Source organism: Balaenoptera physalus (genome assembly GCF_965194825.1).
Source record: "Balaenoptera physalus genome assembly, chromosome: 9".
NCBI classification, from domain to species: Eukaryota; Metazoa; Chordata; class Mammalia; order Artiodactyla; family Balaenopteridae; genus Balaenoptera; species Balaenoptera physalus.
In genome coordinates, this window is record NC_138888.1 from 42,703,917 (window position 1) to 42,727,516 (window position 23,600).

General features: G+C 37.4%; 2 protein-coding genes across 10 annotated transcripts in view; one reads left to right on the forward strand and one right to left on the reverse strand.

Moving 5' to 3' along the window:
• Positions 1-14,494, reverse strand: part of LOC309666887 (uncharacterized protein) — a 41,729-nt gene extending 27,235 nt beyond the window's left edge. Inside the window, exons 1-2 of one of the 2 annotated variants that reach the window (XM_082475008.1) lie at positions 1,840-14,494; positions 8-976 (exon numbers count right to left, since the gene is read on the reverse strand). In XM_082475008.1, the coding sequence (XP_082331134.1) occupies positions 740-976; positions 1,840-2,022 (420 nt within the window). In that variant the 5' untranslated portion in view covers positions 2,023-14,494 and the 3' untranslated portion in view covers positions 8-739. Of the gene's footprint in view, positions 1-7; positions 977-1,839 lie in introns of those variants that run through there. The other variant, XR_014267316.1, reaches the window with a different exon arrangement.
• CEP85L (centrosomal protein 85L) overlaps positions 1-23,600 on the forward strand; it is a 212,696-nt gene that overhangs the window by 56,121 nt on the left and 132,975 nt on the right. For 7 of the 8 annotated variants that reach the window (XM_082474597.1, XM_082474593.1, XM_082474598.1 and 4 more), the window contains one exon: positions 22,439-22,600. In XM_082474597.1, the coding sequence (XP_082330723.1) occupies positions 22,439-22,600 (162 nt within the window). Of the gene's footprint in view, positions 1-1,093; positions 1,540-22,438; positions 22,601-23,600 lie in introns of those variants that run through there. The other variant, XM_082474599.1, reaches the window with a different exon arrangement.

A 23,600-nucleotide genomic window follows, 5' to 3' on the forward strand; every position in this document is an offset into this window, starting at 1 on the left:
GATTATACACCTAGATGTAATTTAACCTCTAAAAGTTTTAAGCAGTATTTCTCAATTACAGGGTGCTTAAATACAAATATGAGGCCTTTGTTAGCAAACATCCAAAACAGGAAAAAGCATCACTGGACTCAAAGCCTGTTGAGGGTTAGGGACCTGCTTTCTGGTTTACCTGATTCATCGGCCATGCGCAGAGCTCGCCTCCTTCTACAGTGCCCGACCAATATTTATTAAATGCACTATTTTAGATCTAAATATTGGAAGGATTATAAATATTGCCCATGAGAAGTAAGATTTAAAAAGAGATTGCTGCACCTTTTTTTCCTTCTCTGTGCTCCTGCACTCTGGGTTCAGGTGAAGGGTGGGAACTGACTAGGCAGAGGAGGAACATGAAGGTTTAGGGTGTAAGGCAGTTACACTCCCATTACACATTTTTGTGCCATTTTCACTCCTTTCTGATTGCTTATCTGAAACATTGGGCTACTAGAATAAAATTTACAGCCCCTCCCTGAACCTTCTGGTACTGAGTACCTTGGGGCTTTTCTCCTGCTTTTTTCTTTGCAGGTGTCCGTGTCGTAGATATTTTGGTACCTGTTCTCTCCCCCCACCCCACCCCCAGGCATTGAATTTGCGGGATGAGGAAAATGACCACTTCTCTATCCTCCACAGTGATCTGTAAACGATGCTTATGGAATGCATGATGACAACTTTAATCCCAATCCCAAATGAGACTGGGAGTCCCTCAGCCCCTCCCGAGGAAACCTCTTTCATCACAAGCAGTCGTGAAGGGAGGGCAGGTCTTCCACGCCCTTTTCTGAGATATGCCCTGAAGGCCCTGAGGGATTACCCAAGGTGTGGGGGGGGGAGGGGAACCAAAAGACGAGGCCCGGGGCCAAGTTTCCTCCCTCTCCTCATCTCGCAGGGTGCGGGGACGGGGAAGGAGGGATGCAGCTGGTGTGTCCGAGCGACTATTCACCACCTGCGGAGAACAGGGGAATAAAGGTACCCACTGGGACCCGTCCGCAGCCCCGCCCGGCGCCGCGCACGCCTTTTGTAAGCGCCCGAGGCCCCGCCCCCACCAGGCCCCGCCCCTCCCCGGCTCGGGCACAAGCTCCGGCTCGGGCTCCCCCGGCGGAGGGGGGCGGAGAGAAGCCGCAGCTGCAACTTCGCCTGGAGCCTTTGAGGCTGGGCGCAGCCGGGGACCGAATCGCCGACATCGCGGAGCCGCCGCTTCCCCGGCCCGGGCCTCAACCGAGCCGGCTCGACCATGGCAGCCGCCACCGCGGCGAATCAGGCCCCTGCGCTCCCCGCCCGTCGCTGAGCGGCCGTTAACCAGCCCGCCCTCTGGTTCCCCCGCCGGTGCCGCCGCGGCCCAGGCTCCGGACAAGTTTCCGCCGCCGGAGGCGAAGGCAGGGAGGACGGACGTGGGGAGTCGGGCGCCCCCGGCCCACTCGGCGCTCCCACCCGAGATGTGGGGGCGCTTCCTGGCCCCGGAGGCCGGCGGCCGGGACAGCCCCGGCGGAGCCCGCAGCTTCCCGGCGTGTAAGTAACGGGACAGGCCCCCGGCTGGGGTGGGGGTCGCGGCCGACCGCGGCGCCTCGGGACCCCGCCGCCGCTCCCCTCCCTCCTCAGGCCTGGCTTCCCCCTGGCCGCCCGCCCCCGAGCCGCGCGCCGGCCCGCCAGCCCGGCTTCCTCCCAGCTGCTGACGCCCGGCCCCGCGGGCTGACTTCTGGCGCCCCGCGTCCCCGGCCCTGTCCGCCCTGCATCGCGGCGCACCGGCTCGGCGCGGCTCGGTGTCCGGGCCGCTCCTCCTGGGGCCGCAGCCCGGGCGCCCCAACTTACAGCTCGCTTGGGCCTCCTCGGGTTAGGCTTTGTTGTGCGTCCTCCTCCCTTTTTCTCGTGGGGTGTGTGGCCGACGTGGGTAACGGGACTCACGGAGCCCCGGGCGGGAAGGTCGCTGCGACCGTGCTGCATCGGCGGCGGCGCGGCGCGCGCCAGGGGGACCGGGATCTGCTGCAGCCGCATCCGCACACCCTACTTTAGGGCGCGTTTTGGGGCGGAAGGAGACTGCTGGTGATGCCTTGGCTGCAAGTGCCCGCCGAGGGGTCCAGTCCCTCACTGAGACCTGGTCACCGCCCAGCAGCCCTCTCTGGAGGACATGTCCTGCCAAAGCCAGTCGATCTTTGAGCAATAGGGGTGTTAATCCGTTTGCCAGTCCCTGGCCCTTTCAAGGAAAACTGGGGGTTTGCCGCGTTGGGTGTGTGAAGAGAGCTGTTTGTAACGCACAGCCATTTCATGCCTGCATCACTTAAAAGTTGTGTAGGAGCCGCCAAATTAGGATAAATCGTCCCCTAATTTGTGATATAAAAAATAAGGCTTGGGTTGCCTGTGACAAGTTATCTGACGTTGACGGTTCTTTCACGCAGTTTAATCTTAATTGAATTTTGAACCCCCCATGAGAAGCTGCAAGTTATATGGACCATTTATCCAGGAAAAACCGCCATATGTACTTGCACAAAAATTTTCCTACAACTTTAGGTGCTTCTAGGACTCCTATTAAGTAACCTTGTTACACAAAATGAGCTCTACTTGTGTAACTGACATTTTGGTATACATTTTCAAAACTGTTTGCGAAACAAAAAAGCAGAAGCATTTGGAAGTGGTTTTTTGTTGGTAGTATTTTTGCTATTTAAAAAATATCAGGCACAAACTCAGATTTCTATTAAAATTTCAAATATTGCAATTCTGTGATAGTTTAGAAATTTGTGATGTGGGGTTTTTTTTAGACATAATTTTGTCATCTTTATTTAGTGTGTAATTGACAAATAGAAATTGTATTGATAGATACATTTAATATGTGCAACTTGGTTTTGATATACACACACATACACACACACATTGTGAAATGATCTCCACAATCAAACTAGTTGACATATCCATCACCTCATAGTTACCATTTTTTTGTGTCGTGTGTTTGGTGAGAAAACTTTAAGGTCTACCCTCTTAACGCATTTCAAGCATACAATACAGTATTGTTAACTGTAGTAGCATACTGTACGTTAGATCTAGACATAAAATTTTTTAAATCCAGAGTTAGATTTGAAATCATTCTCTTAAATTTGGTCCTGCAACACTTTTAGAAATAATAGAATTGAACGTAGGCATGAGTTTAGTAAAAAAATCATATAAGTAGGAAATTATTTTCTCTGAAATGTATACCATTTGTCCTAAGAAGAGGAGACAGCACTTGAGAGGTTTCTGATGCTCACTGGGTGCTTACAAACTCTGCAGTCAAAGTAACTTCAGTGAGTGAGAAGGTACTTCATTATCCCTAGAGGCTGGAGGGAATGGTTTCAGTTTATCTGTACATGTCAGAAGCCATCTGTAATGTCTTTGTAACCTAACCTCTTAAAATTTATTTGTAATAATAACATGTTTGAAGGCTTAATATCCCCCAAGCATTGTATCCATTTTTCCATTGTTTTCTATGAAGAAGAAAACATCATAGTGCTTAGAAATTTTTAATTAACTGAAGGAAGGACCTTGAGGTTATATTGCACCCTCTAAACCTTTGCTGTGACAAAGAATATAGTGGAAGAAGATACTTTATAAATACTACCCAATTTTAATAAATTTGGACAGTATATCTTTACAACAAATATATTTTATCTAACCTTTGACAGTGATAAACCTTTGGTAAGTCAGGACATGCCTTTCCAATAAAAATTTTTTTTCAGCTATATGCTGAGAATAGATTACTTTTACAGAATAGTGATATAATTATGTTTATTCTCTTCTTGAGCCAAGCAAATCTTTAAAATTTTTTTAGTTTAAAAATTTATACCTTAGATGAAAAACTTGTGTGGTTTCTTTAGCAAATGAGCAGACGGTGAAGGTCAAGATAATGACCTCTGACTTGGTTCATGTAGGCATTTTTTTCTTAGAATTTAAAGGAAATTTATATATTTGAAACACTGTCCAGTATTATCTTTTGACTACCTTGAGCGATTTTCGAGCTTTTCTGAAAGCAGAAGGAACCAGTCTTCTGATTGAATTTATCAGCAATCATTTTGGTTTTGATGGCCGGTGTGAAGACAGAGATATGTAAATTATTTCTGGTATTTAAATGAGTTTGTCTCAGTATGTGGGTTAATTCTGGGTGTCCTAAAACTGGTTTGTTTATACAGTTATGTAACTAAAGGGAAAACCAAAGGTAATGTAGAACCAGTGTTCTGAAAAATTGGAGAAAACTTTCTTTTTAAGGTAATGGCAGTTAAAACAAGTGGGACTAATTAGCGTGGTTTGGAAAATACTGAACTTTTGACCTTTTCTTTAGGGTTTAATTTTGTTTTGGCTTTACCCACAGTTTTTCAGCTTTACAGATATTATTGTTATAAATGAAAATAAAATGAATATTTTCTTATATTTCCATACAAAGATCAAACAAAAGGCCACCCTCCCCCTCCTTTTTTTTCCAATTGGCAAGTGTGGTTAGAAAGCTAATTTTAAATAGAACAAGTGGTATGTCTTTTATACATTTGGTTGAGTGCATTTGAGAAGATCCTGTTATTCAAAATGTATAATAGTTTCAAATTTGGATGAAAGATAGATGTATTTCCCTTAGGTTTTAAAAATCTAGTATGACATGGGGATATTTTGAGTACTTATACTTAGGTATACTGAATTTGTTCCTTTTTATAAATCATATTTTCAAAATATTAATACATTTAACCCTTAAAACATTTGGAGGTAGGATATGATAGTTTTCAAGTGTGCTGAAAAGAAAATGTTATAGAAAATACTTACATGATCTGAAGAAGTGTCATTTGTTCAGTGCCTCAAGCTTTAAATCTGCCTTTTCCTAGTTGATTCCTGGCCATAAGGTGTTTAGTGATGTCATAATGATGGTGGTAGTAACTGGTATGATTATGTCAAATACAAAGTTTTTCTGTGGTTCTGAATTAAATGGACCCAAAAGTACTCTGATAACAATGAAACATAACTCTTCTGCCTAAACTCATTTGGACATGTTCTTTTATAATAGGCTTTGGGGGATGAGGGGTGAATCTCAACTTTAGTGATGACTTTTGTGAAATGAACCTGATTATTACTGATAGCTTCTTGGCTTGAATGAAGCTGGTAAATTAATCTGAGGCCAGACAGTAAATGGTGAGTTCAGCCTCTGTTTTGAATGTTTCTGTATGTTGAGAACGGAAAGCTTTTACACAGTCTTGAGTTTTCTGACTGGGTGAAATGTGTATATTTGTACTCTGAGAAAAAGATGAAGAAATGAAGGCTCTCAGATTTTACTGAGTTATAGCTTAATTAGCTCCTTCAAATTGTATATTAAAAAATGAACAATGTGATCATTTAGATAACTTCTAAAGCTAAATGAAATACTAATTATTGTTACTACTTAAGGATATATATTTTTTACACTGGCAAAATAATATTCTACTAAGTGGAATTTATTGTATAAGGTCATTTTAAGAACGGGACTGTTCAACATAAAAGAATATCAAATTGCTCTTCATACTAATATTTTACTTGGACTTTCTATTTTTCTTTAATTAAAAAAAATTCATTGTTGTTACCTAGCATAGTGCTTGTCACGTACATAAGTACTTGGTAAATATGAGTCATTCTTTCAGTAAATATTGTGTGGTAGGCATTGTACTAGGCTCTGGGGATACATCATTGAACAAGAAAGATAGGGTCCCAGCTCTAAGGGAACTTACGTTCTAGTAGGGAGGAAACAGTCTGTAAGTAAAATAACAAGATAATTCAGCTAATGTTAAGTACTGTGAAGAAAAGGGAGCTGGGTGAGATGGTGTAGTATGGGTAGATCTGGGTAGAGAAGGCCTCTCTGAGGAGGTAACATTGCTCTGAGACCTGAGTGATGAGAAGGAGCCAGACATGAGGGCAGGAGTGTTCAGGCAGAGGGTATAGAAACAGCTCCAAGGTAGAAATGAATTTGGGGAGCTTGAGGAATATCAGAGGTCAGTGAGTCTGGAGCGCAGTGAGTAGGGATATGAGGTGAGGGAGGCCTGATGTAAGGCATTGTAAGAATTGGTAAGAATTTTGGGTTCTTTTCTGTGTGAGGGGAAGGCAGCTGTGGGTGGGTAGGGGAGATGACTGTTCATTCTTTCACTCAGCACACTGGGCGCTACTGTGAGGCAGACCTCGTTCTGTGTTCTGTGTCCTGGGGAGATGAAGCAGATATCCCTGTTCTTGGTGTTTATAGATCACTCCTGGCTGTTTTGTGGGGGAAGAAATTGTGGCGCAGTGGGGGAAAGATTGGCAGTAGGGAAGCCGGTTAATAGGTCATTGCGGTGATTGGGTGAGAGATGATGGCTTGGATCAGAGTGGTATGATTGGATTGGAGAGAACAGAATGGGTCTGGAATATACTCGAGAAATAAAGCTGACAGGATTTGCTGATGGTTTGGGGGTGGTAAATGAAGGAAAGAGGAATCAAAGATGATGTCTTAGTTGGCGCTTCAGTAATTATAATGGATGGTGGCGCCATTTTCTGAGGTGTGGAAGAATGTGAGGAAGATAAGTGGAATTAAGAGTCCTGTTTTAGCCGTGTGGCGTTTGAGATGCATTTGAGAGGTTCAGGTGAGATGTTGGGTATACAAGTCTGCATCTCAGTGGGGAGATGGGAAGGTGGAGGTAGGGATTTTGACAGTTACCTGTGCCTGAATGGTGTTTAAATGTGATCACGTAGAGTATCGAGAAGACAGCAGAGGTTACCGTTTTCTGGTCAGATAGCGGAGGGAGGAGCCATCCAAAGAGACTGAGAAGGAGCAGCCAGTGAAGTAGGAGAACAGCCAGCAGAGTGTGGTGTTCCAGCGGAGAGGAGACTGAAGGAACGAGTGTGCACCACCAGAGCCGCGTGCTTCCGAGAGGCCATGTGAGATGAGACGGAAGAGAATGGACCAGTGCCACTGCATACTTCCAGTGAGAGACTTAAAAATTTAAAACTAGTAGGGATTAAAGATTCTCTAATCGAGTCTGCACATTTTATTACATAGAATTGGTACATAAGTTCTCAGTGAGTGTTTGGGTTGCTTTCTTTGCCCTTACCATTTCTCAAGCTAGGGTGACCAACTATGTGGGTTTGCCTGGGACATTCAGTTTTAAAACTAGCGGTAGTGTCTCCTGGGATGCCTTACATTGAACAGTCACTGAGTCTTGACTATAGGATTCTGCCTAGGGCATCTGAACTGGTGTAAGGTTTTAAATTACTTTAAAGAGATTTTTAAATTACTTTAAAGATAGTAGATTCAAGATCAGGAACTTTGTTTTATGCCCTCTTCACATAGTAGATGTCTTCATTGCTTTATTGATGCTGTTTTAATACTGAAAGTTCAGAGTTCTGAAGTGAACTCTAGTTTTTAGTTAACCTTCTGAAAGAGAATGGGATGAAAAATTTGGACTACATTTCATGTAAAGTTTAAAGTTTTCTATGAGGTGCTTACACTGTCTTGTAGAGGCAGATATCGTGTGTTTATTGATCATAATCAATATACACTGCTTTGTCATGACATTACTGAAGCTTTTTCATTAATTCTGAGCATCCCATCTCATTTTATAATAATAATGTACTGAAAAGTTTAACTAGAAGTTAAGTTTTTAAATTTGGGGGTGTTATTTATAAATTTTCTCAAAACTTTATTTTCGAGTGTTTTAAAACTAAACTTTTGTTTTCGTTTTGGCATTTAAATGTATTAAGTAAAGCACTTAGGCTCCTAAGTATCAGAAAACAACAGGCTAATTGAGAAATAATGAGCTTACTCTGCTTTCTTTGGAAGTCGGTGGCTATGTGAATTTTCATTAGGTCTAGCAGCATTAGGTCTAACAACTTTATTTAGGAATGTTTATTTTTATTGGGGCTTTTATTTCCTCCTGGACTGATGATCCTTCTTAAGTTTGGACATAATTTGCCACCATGTAGAATATTTTCTCTATTAATTGATATTATGAAATAGGTATATTCAAAGACAAAGGTAAACCCCTCTGGAATACGACTTGTTATACTCCCTCACGTTTGTAGTGGTTTTATTAAAAAAAACCTCTTATTAGTTTTTATCATACCTCATTTTTTTCCAGTTTATAAACAGAAACAAAGGCTTATGAGAGACTAAATTAAATATGTGGCCCTCATTCCAAATAGCTACCAAAATACTCTTTTGAATACAGCACTTCATGTAACCAGAGTATAAGATAGGAATCTTTGGCCTGTCCACATATTGTAATCAACAGGCACATGATTTTTTTCATAGAAGGAGATAGTCTTACCTTTGTTGGTTGCTACCCTGATGCTCTTGAGTTCCTTGTTTTATATCATGAGTGAATATTACTGGTTTGAATTCATACTTTTTATGTGAAAGGTGAACATCTTATTTATCCATCTGATCATTGTTCTTAATTGAGTTAATTTTAACCTCCACCTGAACCAACCTAGTTTAAAACTCGTCCTTGTTCTACTCAAATTGAAAGTAAGGAAATTTAGAATTACATCTGAAGACTATAGTCTTATACCTTTTGTGGTAATGTTTTTAAAAATTATTTTTATTAATTTTAGTAATAATAGTACTAATAAGTAGTTTTAATAGTAATAGTTAATGAACTTCCAGATTTCTTTTTTTATATTTAGAAAGCAAAGAGTACTAGGTGTTGATTACTTAAAATTCGATTTAAATCCTTAAATGCAAGAAAGCCAGTTAACTTAGATTGAGGTAGATTTTTTTCCAGTTTGATTGAGGTGTAATTGATACATAACATTGTATTAGTTTAAGGTGTATAATATGATGACTTGCTGTATGTATATATTGCAAAATGATTACCATAATAAGTTTAGTTAACGTCCATCACCACACATAGTTATGGTTTTTTTTTCTTGTGATGAGAACTTTAAAGATTTACTAATTTTAGTAACTTTAGATATACAGTATAGTATTGTTAACTGTAGTCGCCATGCTGTACATTATATCCCCAAAGTTATTTATCTTATACCTGGAAGTTTGTACTTTTTGACCACCTTCACCCATTTCCCCCACCCTCCCACCACCTGCCCCTGGAAGCCACCAGTCAGTTCCCTGTCTCTATGAGTTTGTTTGGTTTTCGATTCTACATGTAAATGAGATCATACAGTTTTTGTCTTTCTCTGTCTGGCATATTTCATTTATTGTAATGCCCTCAAGGTCCATTCATGTTACAACAGGATTTTCTTCTTTTTATGACTGCATAATATTCCATTCTGTACAAATGCATTTTCTTTAGTCATCCATCTGTTGATGGACCCTTAGGTTGTTTCTGTGTTTTGGCTATTGTAAATAGTGCAGCAGTGAACATGGGGGATGCAGGTATCCCTTTGGCATAGTGATTTCATTTCATTTGGGTATATACCCAGAAGTGGGATTGCTGGATCATATGATAGTTCTATTTTTAGTTTCTTGAGTAACCTCCATACTGTTTTATGGTGGCTGCACCAATTTACATGCCCACCAATAGCGTACAAGTTTTCTCTTTTCTCCACATTCTTGCAAACACTTGTTATTTCTTGTCTTTTTAATAATAGCCATTCTAACAGGTATGAAGTGCTATCTCAGTGGTTTTGATTTGCGTTTCGCTGCTAATTAGTGATGTGGAGCACCTTTTCATGTACCTGTTGCCATTTGTATGGCTTCTTTGGAGAAATGTTTATTCAGTTCCTCCCCCCATTTTTTAATCAGATTTTTTTTTTCTATTGAGTTGTATCATTTACTTCTATATTTTGGATATTAACCCCTTATAAGATAGATGACTTGCAGATATTTTCTCCTATTCAGCAGATTGCCTTTTCATTTTGTTGATGGTTTCCTTTGCTGTGCAGAAGTTTTTTAGTTTGATGTAGTATACTTTTTTTAAAAATTATTTATTTATTTATTTATTTATGGCTGTGTTGGGTCTTAGTTTCTGTGCGAGGGCTTTCTCTAGTTGTGGCAAGTGGGGGCCACTCTTCATCGCAGTGCGCGGGCCTCTCACTGTTGCGGCTTCTCTTGTTGCGGAGCACAGGCTCCAGACGCGCAGGCTCAGTAGTTGTGGCTCACGGGCCTAGTTGCTCCGCAGCATGTGGGATCTTCCCAGACCAGGGCTCGAACCCGTGTCCCCTGCATTGGCAGGCAGATTCTCTGCCACTGCGCCACCAGGGAAGCCCTTTATTTTTACTTTTTGTTGCCTTTGCTTTTGGTGTCAAATCCAAAAAAATCATTGCCAAGACTGATGTCAAGGAGCTTACCCCCTGTGTTTTCTTCTAGGAGTTTTACGGTTTAAAGTCTTACATTTTTAACCCATTGAGTTGATTTTCATGTATGGTGTAAGATAAGGTCCAGTTTCATTCTTTTGCATGTGGTTGTCCAGTTTTCTCAGTACCATTTATTGAAGAGACTATTTCTGGGCCCTTTATTCTGTTCCATTGATCTATTGTGTCTGTTTTTATGCCTGGCACTTTAAAAAATATCTTTACATATTAATTCATTTAATTATCACAACAGCCCTATAGGATAGATACTATAATTTTTTTTTCTCTTCTTACATACGAAGAAACTGAGGCACAGATTGGCTAAGTGACTTACTCAAGATCTCACTGCTTATAAGAGTGGTACAGAACTTGAACCCAGGGAGTCTAGTTTCATAGTCCATATTCTTTTCCACTAAGCTATACTATTAATTCTATAATTAAAGAAAAATTAAAACTATTGGAGTCACTTACTCTAGAGGTAAACAGTACTGAAATGAAGAAGAGTAGGATGAATAACATAAATATCTCTATATTAAGTTTCTTTCACTTTAGCTAGGTATTTTCCAGTGTAGTACAAGATTTTCTGTTTTTGTTTTCCTGATTACTATTAATGTGAATATTTTTCTGTGTTTTAATGTTCTATTTAATTTTTTGGTGACTTTTTTGTGCCTTTTGACGCTATTGAAAATTGTTTTCCCACATTTATTAGGAATTTTGGCCAACAGCCTTTCAAATCACTTATAATTATTAGTTTTTTTTTTGTTTTGTTTGTTTTTATCTACGTTGGAAAATATTTACTGATCTTTAAATAGATACTTAAATGCAAACTGGCTCAAGGGATAGTTTAAAATCTCCTGGATTTTAAAACAAACAGACAACAACCAAAAACAAAACAAAACCAAAAAACACCCTGTTTTAATCCTTCTAAAACAAAGACTGTTTTTAAGATCTAATTATAAAGCTTCCAAAGTTTTAATTTTATGCCAGGAACATTTATTGGGTACCCAGTAGTTATAATGACTACATTTATTGAGACCCTGTCTTAACTGTGCAGCTCTGTGCTAGAGACTAAAAAAAGTTGCCTTTTGGTGAGGAAGAAGAAAGTCATATACATATGGGTTAATATAATTTAGTAAATGCTGTTATGGTATTTTGAGTGATATATTGGGAGAGCACAAAGTAGTAGTTATTTTAATACCACCTGGAGAAATCAGAGAAAACATTTAGAGCAAGTTAATTCTGAATCAGGACTCTTAAAGAAGAGAGAGAAGAGAAATAGCGTGGAGGGAGTCACAAAAGAACCTGATCTGTTTGGAGGCAGTGGTTAGGTATGTGTGGCTACAGAGTGTAGGGGAGCTGAAGTGGGAGAGGTAGAAGTTGTAAAGTCTTAGAAAATGAGGTTGCCAGTTGGTGAAGAACTTTGCCAAAGTTAAGGAATTTGAGTTTTAAGCAAAAGAATGACGTAAATATATTTTCTGATAGTAGGGTAGAGGCTGGCTTGGGCAGAGTTACTCCAGCAGGACATCTGTGCAGCAGTTCAGCCAAAAGACATATGATCTGTGACAGTGGGAAGAAGAGGAGAGAACTAATTCAGTGAATACTTCTGAAATGGACTGAAGAGTTTCAGAAATGGATTAGGTGTATGAGTTAAGGAAAAGAGATTTTTGTTGTTGTATTCCCTGCATTTCTTTCTTTTTAACTTGGTTTCTATTGATAGAATTGGGGCAGCTTGAAGGCTACTGTTCTGAACTTTGAGGAGAAGTACTTGTTAACATTTCAGAGATGTTATATTGTGAGATTTGTGTATCTTATGTCAAATAAGGGTAAATATGATTTGATATTTTCTCTTTTTTTCTGTTTTATTTTATTAAAAAAGGTTAGTCTCAGTGCACTGAATGGATGCTAACCTGCATTTTAAAAAACACTGTAATTTGCATTCATAGTTTGTATTGTATATTCAGCTTTTTATTTACAACTATAAATCTGCTTTGTCAATGGTGTTGTTTTTTTTTTTTGGCTTAGCATTGTCATTTTAAAAATTCAATAAGATTAGTTCTTCTAAGTGCAGTTACAATTATGTTAGCATATTGTGGAAGACTTGATGTTGTATGCATTTTTGCTTCCAATTTAGAAAAAAAGCTTCAGAAAGAAAATAAAATATAATAGGTTACTTATTCATTTGATGCTAATCTTCCTGTTTTTCCAGTGTGAGAAATATTAGTAATTATTAAATAAGTTATCCCTGGGCATTCAGTATTCTATTTAAAATTATTGAAATTGGTATTAAAAAATGTACCATATTGTCTTCCAAAGAGAAGTCCCAATGTATGGTGTCTTGGGAATCTTTGCTGTTCTTGCAGAAATGTGTCTTTGTTCTAGAGAGAGCTGATTCTACACAGTCATTCAGTTGCTCTAATATGATAGGACCTAGGTAATACCTTATTTCAGAGATCACTGAGCCTTAAAGTTTGTTTTTTTAAGTGCATAGCACATATCTAGAAATTGAGTAATTCCCTTTTAGTAGTGTAGTCTTATAACTATTGTGTGAGAAAATTTTCCTTGTATCACCTGGTAAGCATATTTGTGTCTAATTCTGACTGCTTTGTGATTCTGGATTATGTTGAATAGAGACACGCCATGTCATTCTTCTCAGATTGATTCATTCAATCTAAATGAAAGATTAGAATGTTATTTCAATCATGACATTTTGTTAATTATCTTCAGTGTTCTAGGCACATAAAATATTGGATCTTTTAAAGAAAGTAGTAGTTATATTTAAAGGTTAAGACAAATGTGAATTCATGCTAGAGGAGATCACCTTCTATAGCTAATTTCGTCATTTTGGGAAACCTGAATGAATTGCCTGTTCCTTTAAAAGGAAAAGTTTAGCAAAAATAAGATCATTGTGATACCATCATAAGCAAATTAAAATGTCTTACTGATTTAAAAGAATAAGATGCTGTTCTGAATAGGACATGTTTTCCCCATTGATTGATCGAATGATTTGTCTGATGTGATTGGACTTATTATATGCTTCCTTCTTCTAGAGTTCTTTTGATGAGGATACCTTCCTAGAAAAAGGACTGCACTGGTCTTTTGTCAAAGTATATGAGTTGCTGTGTTTCCCCGGTAGACTCTCCTCCTACAGCTTTAAAAATTTTTTTCTTCTACTGGACTAAATTAATTGTGATATTGAAACAGACTTGTAGCTATCAACCAAACCAAAGAACCAGTCTGTTCTAAGTTCTTTACTTCGAAGAAATTTTTTTCCTTTTAAGTGTATAAATATAATTCATTTTGTAAACATTAATTTGTAGTTTTGAATTTTTGAACATTTAAAAAAAGTTATGGTAGTTTGATTTATGTGTTAGAATGTATGCCTTTTGTTCCAAATTAGGCCAAGTAAGTTGTATACCCATTTCTCGGAAAACATATCTCCAAAGACTTTCATTAATAGTTACTTAGCACAGATATAGAATAACTAAGAGGTACTTAATAAGTAAATTATTTGGTTTATTAGTGGTGGGGGTTAAGGATTAAAAAAATAAAGCTTATTTTTCTGATTATTAAAGTAATAATACAAAGCATAAAAGTCGAAGAAATTACCAGTGATCTTACCATCTAGAGAAAACCACAGGTAGTATTTTGATGTATTTCTTTCCAGTTGCTTTATGCAGTTTTTTTTGTTTGTTTGAATGTTTACTATATGCTGGCTGCAGCACTGAGTAAGATCTGGAACACATGGTCCTTGCCCTCAATGACTGTTACTGCAGTCTAGAAGGAGGACAGATACAGGCACAGATAACTTCAGTTTGATATGGTGAGTGCTAAGCTAGAAACAGGGAAAAAAAGAGTTCAGAGAATTCCTAGACAATATGAAATCTGAGGTTATTTGTGAATTTCCCATTTATTAAATTTTATGTCTTACTTAGATTGACAATATAAGCATTTTATACTTTTAGGTCTTCACTATTTTAATGGCCAAAATTGTGTTCCCTTCTCCCTTTTGGTTTATTTGTAACAGTTCCTTATTAGAAATAACGCTTTAGGAACATTCTATAGCCCCATTGTCCCAAATGTTGGATTCTTTTCTTTTTAGTTTAGCTTTATTGAGGTATAATTGGTAAATAAAATTGTAATGTATTAAAGTGTAAATGTGATGTTTTGATATATGTATACATTGAGAAAGGATTCTCATTAGAGTTGATTAACACATTAGAGTTGATTAACACATCCATCACCTCACATAATTACTTTTTTTTTTTTAGTTGAGAACACTTAAGTTTTATTCTCTTAGCAAATTTCAAGTATACAAAACTGTTGTTAACTATAGTCATCGTATTCTACATTAGATGCTAAGACTTAGCATAATATTCTATTGTGTGTGTGTGTTTGTGTGTGTGTGTGTGTGTCTTTGGAAAAATGTCTATTCAGGCCCTTTGGCCATTTTTATTTGGGTGTTTTTCTGCTGTTGAGTTGTTCTTTATATATTTTGTATATTAATCCCTTATTGGATATATGGTTTGCAAATATTTTCTCCCATTCTATAGGTTGCCTTTTCTTTTTTCTTTTCTTTCCTTTCTTTCTTTCTTTCCTTCCTTCCTTCCTTCCTTCCTTCCTTCCTTCCTTCCTTCCTTCCTTTCTTTCTTTCTTTCTCTTTCTTTCTTTCTTTCTTTTTATGATGATTTTCCTTGCTATTCAAAAGCTTTTTAGTTTGATATAGTACCATTTATTTATTTTTGCTGTTGGTGTCAAAATCCAAAAAAATCATTGCAAGACCAATGTTAAGGAGCATACCTGTATGTTTTCTTCTAGGAATTTTATGGTTTCAGGTCTTATGTTCAAGTCTCTAATCCATTTTCAGTTCACTTCTGTGTATGGTGTAAGATAGGGGAGCAGTTTCATTCTTTTGCCTGTGGCTGTCCCGTTTTCCTAACACCATTTATCCTTTCCCCTTTGTATATTCTTGGATCCCTGATAGTAAATTAACTCACTGTGTATGCATGGGTTTATTTCTGGGCTCTCTATTCCATTCCATTGATCTGTGAGTCTTTATTTAATGACAATACTGTTTTAATTACTATAGCTTTATAGTATAGTTTGAAATCAGAATGTTTGATGCTTCAAGCTTTGTTCTTTTTCAGAATTGATTTGGCCATTCAAGGTCTTTTGTGGTTCTATACAAATTTTAGGATTGTTTTCTCTATTTCTGTGAAAAATACCATTGAAAGTTTTATAGGGATTGCATTGAATCTGTGGCTTACTTTGGGTAGTATGGACATTTTAACAATATTCTTCCAATTTGTGAGCATGAAATATCTTTCCATTTATTTGTGTCTTCTTCAGTTTCTTTCATCTCAAGGTATTATAGTTTTTGGTGTGTGGATATTTTACTTCCTTGGTTTAATTTACTTCTTAGTGTTCTTTTCAATGCAGTTGTAAATGGGATTGTTTTCTTAATCTGTCTTTTCAATAGTTTATTGTTAGTATATAGAAACATAACTGATTTTTGTGTATTGATTTTTGTATTCTGTAACTTTACTGAACTTGCTGATTTAACAGTTTTTTGGTGGTTTTCCATATATAGTATGTTATATGCAAATAGAGACAGTTTTACTGCTTCCTTTCCGATTTGGATACCTTTTATTTCTTTTTCTTATCTAATTGCTCTGGCTAGGACTTCCAGTACTTCATTAAGTAAAAGTGGTGAGAATCGGTATCCTTGTCTTGTTTCTGATCTTGTTCCTCAGCTTTTTCACTGTTGAGTATGATGTTAACTGTGGGCTAGTCATATATGACCTTTATTGTGTTATGTTCCCTCTATACCCAGTTTGTTGAGAGTTTTATCTCGAAAGGATGTTGAATTTTGTCAAATACTTTTCCTACATCTTTTGAGTTTATATGATTTCTATGCTTTATGTTGTTAATGTGGTATATCACATTTATTGATTTGCATATGTTGAACCATCCTTGCATCCCTGGAATAAATCCCATTTGATTATGGTGTATGGTCCTTTTGATGTGCTGTTGAATTAGGTTTGCTAATATTTTGTTGAGGATTTTTGTATCTATGTTATTAGGGATATTAGCCTGTGATTTTCTTGTAGTGTCCTTGTCTGGGTAATGTAGTGTCCAGTATAGGGTAATGATGGCTTCTTAAAAAGAGTTTGGAATTATTCTCTCCCTTTCCATTTTTTGGAAGAGTTTGAGAAGGATTGGTATTAGTTCTTTAAATGTTTGGTAGGATTCATTCCCTAGTGAAACCATTTGGTCCTGGACATATCTTTGTTGAAAGGTTTTTGATTATTGATTCAATATCTGTACTAGTAATTGGTCTGTTCAGATTTTCTTTGTCTTCATGATTTAGTCTTGGTAGGTTGTATGTTTCTAGGAATTTATTCACTTCTTATAGGTTGGCCAATTTGTTGGCTTATGATTGTTCATAGCAGTTTCTTATGATCCTTTGTATTTCTGTGTGAGCAGTTGTAATGGCACCTTTTTCATTTGAGACTTTTTTTTCCCGTAGTCATTCAGGCTTGTCAGTTTTGTTTATCTTTTCAAAATAGCTTTAGTTTCATTGATCTTTTCAGTTGTCTTTTTAGTCTATATTTCATTTATTTCCACTCTGATTCTTATTATTTCCTTCCTTCTTTAAACTTTTTTTTTTTTTTAACGTCACCACGCAGCTTGCAGGATCTCAATTCCCTGACCAGAGACTGAACCCGGGCCACGGCAGTGAAAGCCCGGAATCCTAAATTAGTTCCTTCCTTGTACTAACTTTGGGGTTAGTTTGTTCTTTTTCTAGTTCCTTAAGGTGTAAAATTAGATGTTCATTTGAGCTTTCTTAATGTTGGCATTTATCACTATAAACTTTCCTCTTAGAACTGCTTTTGCATTCCATAAGTTTTGTTATGTTGTGTTTCCATCATTTGTCTCAGATATTTTTTGATTTCCCTTTTGATTTCTTTTTTGACCCATTGGTGGTTTAGGAGCATGTTTAAGCACCACATGTTTGCGAATTTTCTGTTTTTTTCTTTTAATTGATTTATTTCATACCATTGTCATTGGAAAAGATGGCTTGATATGGTGTAAATCTTCTTAAATGTAGTAAGACTTATTTTGTGGCATAAGACATGATCTGTCTTGGAGAATGTTTCATGTGCACTTGAGAAAAAAATGTGTATTTATATTCTTTTTCTGTCTCTATATATCTGTAGGAAGAGATTTATTATAAAGAATTTGTTCATGTGATTATGGAGGCTGGTAAGACCCAAGATCTGCTGTGTGAGTCAGCAAGCTGGAGACCCAGGGGAGTCAATGGTTTAGTTTCAAATTGAATTTGAAGGCCTGAGAACCAGGAGAGCTGATGTTGGAGTTTTATTCTGAAGGCTGACAGGCCTGAGACCCAGGAAGAGCTTATGTTTCACTTCCAGTCCAAAGACAGGGAAAAGCCAATGTTCTATTTTGAAGGCCTTTAGGCAGGAAGAATTCTCTCTTTATTGGGGGTGGGTCAACCTTTTGTTCCATTCAGACCTTCAGCTGGTTTGATGAGGCCCATCCACATATGGAGGGCAATCTGCTTTACTCAGTCTACCAATTTAAATACTAATCTCACCTAAAAATAGCCTCACAGAAACATGCAGAATAATGTTTGACCCAGTATCTGGCCACCCCATGGTCCAGTTATGTTGACACATAAAGTTAACCATCATACATATGAATATGTGTTTGATGTTGTCTAAGAGTTTTGAACCATACAGGGGAATTCCCTGGCAATCCAGTGGTTAGGATTCTGTGCTCTCACTGCCGAGGGCCTGGGTTCAAGCCCTGGTTGGGGAACTAAGATCTCACAAGCCACACGGTGCGGCCAAAAAAATAAATAAATAAACCATACAGGTCAACTTGTTATCGAGTTCAAGCTCATACTGCTCACTGCACGACAGGCTGTTAAATCGAGAGATGAGTTGTCAGGGCAAGGAGTAGTGACTGTATTTGGAAAGCCAGCAAACTGAGAAGATGGTGGGCTCATGCATCAAAGAACCGTCTTGCCTGAGTTAGAATTCAGGCTTCTTTTATACTAAAAGGGGAGGGAGTAAAGTCAAACATTTCCTGGTTCCAGTCAGCCTCCAGAGGGGATGTGTTAATTTCTTCCTACCTGTAGTCATTCACAGGTGGGCCTGGTCAGGATGTTTCCTGTGAGCTAAACGGAGGTATTTCAGCTTAATGCTCACTACCTGGGAGGCAGGTTTCCTAGAGATGGGCCATTATGTATAATTTAAGCTTATAGGAAACATCCCTTTAGTGATTAACTTGTAATAGAATGCAAAAGTTTATTACAAACTGAGACTGTTTATTCTGGAAAAAGAAATCCAAAAAAGTTGTTGGTGTTGGTAGTCCTCAGATAACTTCAGTAATGCTCCCATGAATTTTCAGATTTAGAGCAGCAGGACTTGCTGGTATGTGCTCTAGGATGAACTAGAATTTCTTCTGAATAAAAGAATGAATTAACATGCTGGCTGGAGTTACTCATTTTGAATCAGCTGGATTTTAGAGGATATTTATCTATTAGAATAATTTTTTACTCTCGATCAGGGGTCTGCAAACTAGGGCCCATGGATCAAATCTAGCTTGTCATCCGTTTTTATAAATAAAGTTTTATTGCCACACAGTCATACCCATTCTGTTGTCTACTGCTGCCTTTACCACAATGGTGACAGAGTTGGATAGTTTTGATAGATATCAGATGGCTTGCAAAGGTGAAAATATTTACTGTCTGACCTTCAGAAAACTTCAGAAAAAGTTTTGTTGAGCCATTCTTCCTGGTAATAGCTAATGATTTAAGACTAATTATTGAAAATCTTCCTAGCTTCTGGTAGTAACACCATATCATTATCAGTGTTTTTTTTCTTTCTTTTTTTACTCCCGTTACTGGTGTGTATGTGTGTGTGTGTGTGTGTGGGCTGGGGGGTGGGGTTGGGGGGTATTATATCCTTTTATCTACAAATGGTTTCCTCGGGCCAAGATTTGTTAACAATAAATGGGGTGGAGGTGTTGTGGCCTAAACATGTAATACTACTTTATACTGCTCAAGATGGTTATATTGTCTAAAAGCAAGAGTTTTTACTTTATTTCAGTGGTCTTATGCAGCTTTTGTAAAATTGTTAACCAGGAATCTGTTGAATTTACATATCTTGCTCTATAGCTGGTTCCTTTCAGAATCAAATGTTGATGTAATCTGCAAATCAATATAAGTAATTTTCAGCATTTTTCCCCGGAAGATGATAGTGTATAATCATCATCATCATCATCATCATCCCTAGTGATAGAGTAAATGTTCTGTAATGTATTTGTTCCTTTCGTAAAACATTGTAGTCAATGTTGACATTTAGACGTAGAGCTCCCTGGAAGCTCCTTTTTCCATATATGTAAATGTACAGTCTCTTCTCTAACCATGGAATCATACTATATATGTAGCGATACAAATGCTTTGCTCCCACACATACTTAATATTTTGGATGTCACTACATGTTAAAAGAAAAGTCAGTAAAATTATTTTTAGCACTTGAATATTATCAACTAACTTACAGATACATATTTTGTTTCTAGGCATTTATTTTTATTATTAAAGAAGTACTGTCCTTGTGCTTATATATTTTTATACTTCTCTATTACTTCTTTATAAAAATTCCTAGTAGGAGGTCTTATGTTGAAATTTACACACATATTGAAATTTAGATACCTGTTTCCAGATGCCCTAATTTAGAAAGGTTCTATCAGTTTATATACCCACAAAAGTATGTGAGCTTTCCCTGCACTTTGTTTGACATTGGTATTTCAAATATTTGCCAGTGGTATTTAATGTTATAGATAATTTAAAAATCTAAAAATAAAAACATTGTTGTCTTTTTCATTTCTCTCGTTATTAGTAAGGTTGGACATCCTTTCATATCTTTATTTGCCATTTCCATGTACTACCAGCCTATTTATGTTGTTTTCTGAGTATTCCTAAAAAAATTTCTCCAATTAATAGGTTTGCACTTGGGAGAGAAAGTAGTAGGCTGGTTGCCCTTTTTGATAAGGGTTTAGATAGGACTTTGAGTTCATTTAAAAGGAATATTACCTGAGGAGCTGTTTAAAGAAAATATCTTTGGTGCAGATTATAGACAAATCAGAGTTAGAGCAGATCTGGTGACAGAATGCCTTCACATGGTGATTTAATGTGTGAGTGCTTAGTCAGATGAATTAAGATAAGTCCCATTCTGAGATAGGTCTAGAATCTACAAAGTTTTAAGTGGTTGTTCTGGACCTCAAAGCTGGTAGAAGTATTTCTTTGGCCACTGTTTTTTAAGCTTGAGTTAATTTAAATGTATATGACTTTTAAGGCTGCTTGTATACTTCATAGATAGATCTATAAAACTCAAACTTAATTTATAAATTATATTATAAATAGAAATTAAAGTTAATAATAATTTGGCATAATGTTTTATTAGAACTAGAACTTTAATGTTGGGGTTAATATGGTAGAAAATAGCTTCAGGTCTGGTTTTATTATTTTTTTTAAACAATTTAATATTTATTTATTTATTTGGTTGCACCGGGTCTTAGTTGTGGAAGGTGGGCTCCTTAGTTGTGGCATGCTAACTCTTAGTTGCAGCATGCATGTGGCATCTCGTTCCCTGACCAGGGATCAAACCCCGGCCCCCAGCATTGGGAACGTGGAATCTTAACCACTACACCACCAGGGAAGTCCCTGGTTTTATTATTAATCTCTTTATATATTTTGATATTAATAAAGAGAATGACTGTTCCTAAGTGTGGTAAAAATGATGTAATTAATTTTGTGGATGTGTTTGTCATTTTGTGATTCTTATGTTTATTAAACTGCTAGAAAGCTCTCCTTGCATGCCAATTTCAGTAGCATGTAACATGATAATTCTGTAATGATGTTTTGTTTCACATCATGATGATAAGTGCCCAGTCATTTCCGCTTTACTTAGAAGCAACTGCAATTGCAAACATAAAACCCAAATGGGAGTATTATAATTATGTGATAATGTCTGCTTTAAGGTAGCTATTCACGTCATCTATAATATGCTTATTAATTTTCAAGGGTATAATTGAATTGAAGGCTCAAAATTCTTGTACAGAGCTTGTTAACTCCCACAAATAAGTCTACAGGCTTCAATTTTAGAGTCACTGTGTTAACCGTTGATAAAGACATGTGCTACTATAGCGTTGTATAAAATTCAAGATTTAAAATTGCTCTTTCAAATTACTATAAACATTTTTCAGTGCTTGTCCTTTATTTCTGCACCTAATTTTTATGAACTTGTAATTAATAGTTCACAGAATGACATTGGTCCATGGGTGTATTTTGAGTGGCATTGTAGACAGTAAAAGAATGAAGTGAGCAAAAACGTAAAATGATGGATAAGTCAGAAAAAGGCAAATGTAAGTTAAATAAAAATGGACAACGTAAGTGAAAATAAAGATTATAAGAGAACACTGAAAAGTGATACATTAGCTAAACAATGAAGATTGAATGTAACTCAAAAGGGAAAATTAAGCAAAGAGCCAGGAAGATGCTCCGGTGTTACACTTTTATCAAAAGATAGCTAAAGAAATAAAGTCAATTAAAATAATGCAAAAGAATTTAAAATTTTAAGTGGTTAGGTTATAGCGGAAAAAAATAAATTTTTTTGACCTTCCATGAGCACATTCTACTTACATTGGCATGCAATATGATTTGATTAGATTTTCCCTGAGTCCCAATTCTCAGCTAATGCCTGTGTCTGGGATCACAGATGCCTACCTATGAAATATTACAAAGCAGAGTGCTGACATTTCCAGATGGATTGATGATAGAGTTGATATTTTAAATCAGACAGTAGTTCCATGTTTAAAAGTTCAATGTCTATAAGCAGAAATCAGAGCTCTTCAGCCAGAGGAAGCTGCCTAATCAGCATTGAATTTGTGTATGTGTGATAAGTAAGTTTATTTGGTGAATCTTAGATATCACCGATCTATTTAAATTATTTTTGGCAGAAAATAAGCTTATTTTACCTTATTTGCATTTTTTACAAGGTCAAAAGATGTCTTCTATCTACTCACAGACATTATAAATGTGTTAACTTCTGCATATTTTCTTTTGTAGGCCCAGATTATTCTTCATCAGCATGGTTACCTGGTAATGAATCATTGTGGCAGGCCACAACTGTTCCATCTAACCAACGAAATAACCATATCAGGAGACATAGTATAGCTTCTGACAGTGGTGACACTGGCATTGGAACTTCCTGTTCTGACAGTGTGGAAGGTGAGCTGAATTCTGACTGGTTAGACGTGAATCTTTGTAGAATGGCTATGATTGAGAAAATTCAAGGGATATGTTTTATTGTTCTAAACTAAGAAATTATAAAGTAGTGTTTGAATATTTAATAGTGTTCAGTGTTGTTATATATCAAATGAAATTGTTCTTCTGATTGTATTAATTTTTCCTTCATTCATTTTTTAACTAAACTTTTTATTTTGAAATAATTGTAGATTCACATGTGATTTAAAGAAATAGCACAGAGATTCTATATACCCTTTATCTCACCCCCCACTTAGTATCTTGCAAAACTACACTTCAGTATCACAACCAGGATATTGACATTGATATAGTCAAAATACAGAACATTTCTATCACCACAGTATACCTTATTCTGCTCACACCCACTTCCCCTCCCCCATCTTATTTATTTATTTTTTATTATTTATTTATTTATTTATTTGGCTGTGTTGGGTCTTTGTTTCTGTGCGAGGACTTTCTCCAGTTGCGGCGAGTGGGGGCCACTCCTCATCACGGTGCGCGGGCCTCTCACTGTTGCGGCCTCTCCCGTAGCGGAGCACAGGCTCTAGATGCACAGGCTCAGTAGTTGTGGCTCACGGGCTTAGTTGCTCTGCGGCATGTGGGATCTTCCCAGACCAGGACTTGAACCCGTGTCCCCTGCATTGGCAGGCAGATTCTTAACCACTGCGCCACCAGGGATGCCCCCCCCTCCTTCTTAACTCTTGGAAACCACTAATCTATTCTCCGTTTCTGTAATTTTGTCATTTCAGGTGTGCCCTATAAATGGAATCATACAGTATGTAACCCTTTGGAATTGGCTTTTTTCTCTGGAGATTGATCCAGGTTGTTGTGTGTATCAATAGTTCATTTCTTTTTATTGCTGAGTAGTAGTTAGCAATGGTGGTATTGGATAGACCACATTTTGCATAACCATTAACCCACTGAAAGACATCTGGGTTGTTTCCAGTTTTTGGCTATTAGAAAT